Source organism: Physeter macrocephalus, chromosome 18 (assembly GCF_002837175.3).
Source record: "Physeter macrocephalus isolate SW-GA chromosome 18, ASM283717v5, whole genome shotgun sequence".
Lineage (NCBI taxonomy): Eukaryota > Metazoa > Chordata > Mammalia > Artiodactyla > Physeteridae > Physeter > Physeter macrocephalus.
Window position 1 is genome coordinate 35,555,748 of NC_041231.1, and position 6,670 is coordinate 35,562,417.

General features: G+C 46.6%; 1 protein-coding gene across 3 annotated transcripts in view; it reads left to right on the plus strand.

Moving 5' to 3' along the window:
* Positions 1-6,670, plus strand: part of ACOX2 (acyl-CoA oxidase 2) — a 38,272-nt gene that overhangs the window by 13,891 nt on the left and 17,711 nt on the right. For all 3 annotated transcript variants that reach the window (XM_028479763.2, XM_024123950.3, XM_028479762.2), the window contains 2 exons: positions 3,772-3,962; positions 5,553-5,723. In XM_028479763.2, coding sequence (XP_028335564.1) covers positions 3,772-3,962; positions 5,553-5,723 — 362 coding nt within the window. The remainder of the gene's footprint in view (positions 1-3,771; positions 3,963-5,552; positions 5,724-6,670) is intronic.

Below are 6,670 nucleotides of genomic sequence, written 5' to 3' on the forward strand. Positions count from 1 at the left end.
TGCATAAATATTTACAATTGTTATATCTTCTTCATGGATCAATCCCTTGATCATTATGTAGTGTCCTTCTTTGTCTCTTGAAATAGTTTTTACTTTAAAGTCTATTTTGTCTGATATGAGAATTGCTACTCCAGCTTTCTTCTGATTTCCATTTGCATGGAATATCTTTTTCTATCCCCTCACTTTCAGTCTGTATGTGTCCCTAGGTCTGAAGTGGGTCTCTTGTAGACAGCATATATATGGGTCTTGTTTTTGTGTCCATTCAGCAAGCCTGTGGTCTTTTGGTTGGAGCATTTAATCCATTGATTTTTAAGGTAATTATCGATATGTATGTTCCAATTACCATTTTCTTAATTGTGTTGGGTTTGTTTTTGTAGATCCTTTTCTTCTCTTGTGTTTCCCACTTAGAGAAGTTCCTTTAGCATTTGTTGTAGAGCTGGTTTGGTGGTGCTGAATTCTCTTAGTTTTTGCTTGTCTGTAAAGCTTTTGATTTCTCCATCGAACCTGATCAGATCCTTCCTGGGTAGAGTAATCTTCATTGTAGGTTCTTCCCTTTCATCACTTTATATCATGCCACTCCCTTCTGGCTTGTAGAGTTTCTGCCGAGAAAACAGCTTTTAACCTTATGGGAGTTCCCTTGCATGTTATTTGTCATTTTTCCCTTGTTGCTTTTAGTAACTTTTCTTTGTCTTTAATTTTTGTGAATTTGATTACTATGTGTCTTGGCGTGTTTCTCCTTGGGTTTATCCTGCCTGGGACTCTGCACTTCCTGGACTTGGGTAGCTATTTCCTTTCCCATGTTTGGGAAGTTTTCGACTATAATCTCTTCAAATATTTTCTCTGGTCCTTTCTCTCTCTCTTCTCCTTCTGAGACCCCTAAAATGCGAATGTTGGTGTGTTTAATGTTGTCCCAGAGGTCTGTTAGGCTGTCTTCATTACTTTTCATTCTTTTTTCTTTATTCTGTTCTGTGGCAGTGAATTCTACCATTCTGTCTTCCAGGTCACTTATCTGTTCTTCTGCCTCGGTTATTCTGCTATTGATTCCTTCTAGTGTATTTTTCATTTCAGTTATTGTATTGTTCATCTCTGTTTGTTTGTTCTTTAATTCTTCTAGGTGTTTCTTCTTTAATTCTTCTAAGTCTTTGTTAAACATTTCTTGCATCTTCTCAATCTTTGCCTCCATTCTTTTTCCGAGGTCCTGGATCATCTTCACTATCATTATTCTGAATTCGTTTTCTGGAAGGTTGCCTGTCTCCACTTCATTTAGTTGTTTTTCTGGGGTTTTATCTTGTTCCTTCATCTGGTACATAGTCCTCTATCTTTCCGTGAATGTGGTTTTCGTTCCACAGGCTGCAGGACTGTAGTTCTTCTTGCTTCTGCTCTCTGCCCTCTGGTGGATGAGGCTATCTAAGAGGCTTATGCAAGCTTCTTGATGGGAGGGACTGGTGGTGGTAGAGCTGGGTGTTGCTTGGTGGGCAGAGCTCAGTAAAACTTTAATCCACTTGTCTGCTGATGGGTGGGGCTGAGTTCACTCCCTGTTGGGTGTTTGGCCTGAGATGATCCAGCACTGCAGGCTACAGGCTCTTTGGTGGGGCTGATGGCAGACTCTGGGAGGGCTCATGCCAAGGAGTACTTCCCAGATCTTCTGCTGCCAGTGTCCTTGCCCCCATGGTGAGCCAAGCCACACCTTGCCTCTGCAGGAGACTCTCCAACAGTAGCAGGTGGGTCTGGTTCAGTCTCCTATGGGGTCACTGCTCCTTCCCCCTGGGTCCTGATGCGCACACTACTTTGTGTGTGCCCTCCAAGAGTTCAGTCTCTGTTTCCCCCAGTCCTGTCGAAGTCCTGCAATCAAATCCCACTAGCCTTCGAAGTCTGATTCTCTGGGAATTCCTCCTCCCAGGTCCTTTGCTGGACCCCCAGGTTGGGAAGCCTGACGTGGGGCTCAGAACCTTCACTCCAGTGGGCGGACTTCTGTGGTATAAGTATTCTCCAGTTTGTGACTCACTCACCCAGCGGTTATGGGATTTGATTTTATTGTGATTGCACCCATCCTATCGTCTCATCGCAGCTTCTCCTTTGTCTTTGGATGTGGGGTATCTTTTTTGGTGAGTTCCAGTGTCTTCCTGTCGATGACTGTTCAGCAATTAGTTGTGATTCCGGTGCTCTCGCAAGAAGAAGTGAGCTCATGTCCTTCTACTCCACCATCTTGAACCAATCTCTCTTCTCTTGTTGGGGAGCAGGGGCTCTAGGCACGGGCTTCAGTACTTGTGGTACGCAGGCTCAGTAGTTGTGGCTCGTGGGCTCTAGAGTACAGGCTCAGTAGTTGTGGCACACAGGTTTAGTTGCTCTGCGGCATGTGGGATCTTCCCAGACCAAGGATCGAACCCGTGTCTCCTGCACTGGCAGGCAGATTCTTAACCACTGAGCCACCAGGGAAGTTCCCCTGGTGTGTCTTTGAAATCTGGAAAGCTCTGAAAACCAAAAGTCATTTAGAACTCATTTGGTGGCACAGTTTGACCTGAATTAACCTGATTTATCCCACTGAGTATGAATACATTTTACAGCAGAAAATATTAATACATTGGATCAGTAAGGTCTCCCTGGACTCCTCTAGGGGTATTATATATAGTCTACCTTAAATGCACTGCTTTACCTTTCTAAAATTCAAAAACTATTCTGATTTCAAAACGCATCTGGACCCAAGATTCTCAGATAAAGGATGGTGGACTTACATATACATTATTGTGGCACACAGGTTTAGTTGCTCTGCGGCATGTGGGATCTTCCCAGACCAAGGATCGAACCCGTGTCTCCTGCACTGGCAGGCAGATTCTTAACCACTGAGCCACCAGGGAAGTTCCCCTGGTGTGTCTTTGAAATCTGGAAAGCTCTGAAAACCAAAAGTCATTTAGAACTCATTTGGTGGCACAGTTTGACCTGAATTAACCTGATTTATCCCACTGAGTATGAATACATTTTACAGCAGAAAATATTAATACATTGGATCAGTAAGGTCTCCCTGGACTCCTCTAGGGGTATTATATATAGTCTACCTTAAATGCACTGCTTTACCTTTCTAAAATTCAAAAACTATTCTGATTTCAAAACGCATCTGGACCCAAGATTCTCAGATAAAGGATGGTGGACTTACATATACATTAAGATTTAGTCTGTCCAGGCTCTGTGCTTTGTAAACATTGCTTCAGTAATCCTTCCAACTGTACAGCAGGCACCATTTGTATACCCATTTTACAGATGAGGAAAGTGAAGCACAGAGAGGTTAAGGGAAATGACCCTTCCTCCCAAGGACTTGAAAGTGTGAAAGATGGGTAAGGGCTTTCAAGAACCAAAAACTCAGACCAGGTTGGCTGCCTGGCAGCCCCTCCTACAGCCCAGAGCAGTGGGCTGATGGTGGACCTGCATCCTTACAGACAAGCTCTCCAAAACCTCTGCCTGCCAGCAAAATCCACAGCTCCTGGATAATGGTGAGACCAATCCTGGAAGCACTCTGTTCCCAAGACCCTGGAGACACTGGTCTAGACAGTTTTCCTTTGTTCTTATTGCCCCTACAGCAACACTGCCTCTTAGTATGACCTTGGGTGAGTCACATAACCTGAGTCTCAGTCTTCTCATTCATAAAGTTGTGAGCTGAGGAAACAGTTCTTATCTCACAGAGCTGTTCTCGGCATACAGTGGGCGCTCCGTGAGTGGTAAGCATGATTTTAACTGAAGGGCCCCTTATGCCAACTGACCCCCTTCCTGTTTTTGCAGCTTCACGCACTGAGCGCAGGTATGAAGGCCTTGGTGTCGGACTTCTGCATCCAGGGGGCTGAGCTGTGCTGCAGGGCCTGTGGTGGACATGGCTACTCGAAGCTGAGCGGCCTGCCCTCCCTGGTCACCAGAGTGACAGCCTCCTGCACCTACGAGGGTGAGAACACGGTGCTCTACCTGCAGACAGCCAGGTAAGGCCCACGCCTCTGTCCAACCCCCAGGGACCCCACCAAGCTTCTGCCTGGGTTGAAGCACCATCTGATGCCCACAGAGGGAGCAGACTTTGGGGACCACCGTTTGCAGACTGTCCAACTCCCACATTATGTCTCCAATCCATCCACTTCTCCCCAGACTCATGCAGCTCCCAGCCAGGCTGCCACACCCTCTCACCGGGACAACATCAATCTCCTCACTGGTCTGCTGCTTCCACCCTGCCCCACTTCCGTCCTTCCTCCACAGGCAGCCAGGGGGATTTTTTTCGAAGCCTAAAGAAGATCACAACTTTCCCTTGCTTGAAATTCTTCAATGGCTTCCCACAGCTCACAGGAAAATGCCACAGTCCACACTGTGGCCTGCAAGGACCTTAAGACGTGGCCCCTGCCTCCCCTCCATCCTCTCACAATCTTCTCCTCTGCTCACTTTGCCAGCCACATGTTTCTTCTTCAGGGCCTGCACACTCACTTCCCTCCCCCTAATCCTCTCCACCGCCAGGTTCCTGCTGTACAGCTGGCTCCTCCTCATCCTTCAGGTCTCAGCTAAAATGACACTTCCTTCAGAAGCCCCCCCTGCATCTCTTTTTGTGTGACAGGCCTTGAGGTCAGGGAGTCTGCCGGCCTTGTTCACTGTAGCATCCCCAGGTTCAGTACAGGGTCTGCACCAGGAGGCTCCAACCTGAAAGGCAGGGAGGAATGGCTGATTCCGCCTCCCCGCAACAGGCAGTTTCTTTCTCTCTCTCTTATGTCTGTGGTCTCGTGGCTGACCAGGACTTTCACGTACATCTATCTCAGGTGAGTAGACAGGGCAAATACTTCTCCAGGCAGGGAGAAAGGACCTGCTGGCAAATTGGCTATATAACATTTCTTTTAAAAATTTTAAACATACAACATTTGTTTTTCTTTTCAAATTACAAAAGGAATACAAAATCATGTACTAGACACTCTATGCCCCGCACTGTGCCAAGTGCTCTGCAAATATTTTCTCATTCAGTTTTCCCAAACCCCCTCTCAGGTGACCCCATCCTCATCTAGAGATGGAGGCACTGAGGCTGAGGGAAGTGAAGTCACACAGGTCTGCGTGGAGCTGCAGAGGAACCGAGGGTTGTCTGACCCAGAGCTGCTAACCATTGGATTAGCACAAGAAAGAAGCTAAGAGTCACCTGGAGTTCTCCTATACATGCTCGCAATCTTACATCTATCCTTTTATGAGCTAAGAAAACTTAATTTCTGCCATCACTGTACAATTCATCATAAATCCCCGAATCACAAGAACTTAACCAAGAGAAAAGATTCTGTTTGTTCAGGTACCAAAAGAGTTTATGTTCATGATCTGAGAATGTCTGCGGTCTACAGCTCCAGCTCCATTTCACTGTGAAAGGAGCTACAGCCTCGGATGCATTTCGGCTTTTGAGTGAAGAGTAGCTATCAGTAGGGACCTGGGAAAGAAAGTGGGTGGCCCTGGTTCTCCCACGGGGAGCATAAGAGTGCATGACGCTGGGAGAGGGGTGCTGGGCTGTCCCTCAGGTCTCCCCACCCTCTCACCTGCTGGTAACCCCTGCCCCCCAGGTTTCTGGTGAAGAGCTACCTGAAGGCTCAGGAGTCCACATCACAGAGGTCTCTCCCTCAGTCTGTTGCATACCTGACTGCACCTGACCTGGCCAAGTGCCCAGCCCAAAAGGTAGCCGACTTCCTCCACCCAGAGCTTTACACCATGGCCTGGGCACACGTGGCAGCCAGGTGAGCCAAGCTCAGAAATCAACCATCCCACCTAGGGGCAGGCTTCTTCCTGCTAAGGCCTTTGGGACTGGCTGGGTGGACATTCTAGGATACTCTTCCAAAAGCCACCCCCTTCCCCAACCTCCTCAGTCCTCTCAGCTCCTGCCACCAGGGGCAGAAAGGAGAATTCACTATCAGCCATGGACCACTATCACTTCCCCATCCTGGTCAAGACAGTAGGAAGACATCACCTCTCTAGACAGTGCAAGGAATTTTTAAAATCTTTGGGTTTTCACCGTGGTTTGCAATACAAAAGAATGTACCCATATGTAAATACTACATATGTATTGGTACATAAATACTAATAAATAAAGCAATACAGTCATCCATCTGTATCTGCAGGGGATTGGTTCCAGGACCCCTGCAGATACCAAACTCCCAGGATGCACAAGTCCCTTCTATAAAATGGGATATTTGCAGATTTGCAATATTATGTGTAGGTATTTGCATATGCACATCCTCCCATTTACTTTAAATCATCTCTAGATTACTTATAATACCCAATAAAATGTAAATATTATGTAAATAGGTGTAAATACAATGTAAATGATATGTAAATAGTTGCCAGCATGCAGCAAATACTATTTTTGGTTTTTGGAACTTTCTAGAATTTTTTTTTCCCCAAATATTTGATTCTTGGTTGAATTTGAAGATGTGGAAACTGTGGATACAGAGGGACAACTGTGCTCACATATTCGAAATATCCCACAATCTAAAAATGTTTTTCAAAAATGTGACTATAGGGCTTCCCTGGTGGCGCAGTGGTTGAGAATCTGCCTGCTAATGCAGGGGACACGGGTTCGAGCCCTGGTCTGGGAAGATCCCACATGCCGCGGAGCAACTAGGCCCGTGAGCCACAACTACTGAGCCTGCGCGTCTGGAGCCTGTGCTCCGCAACAAGAGAGGCC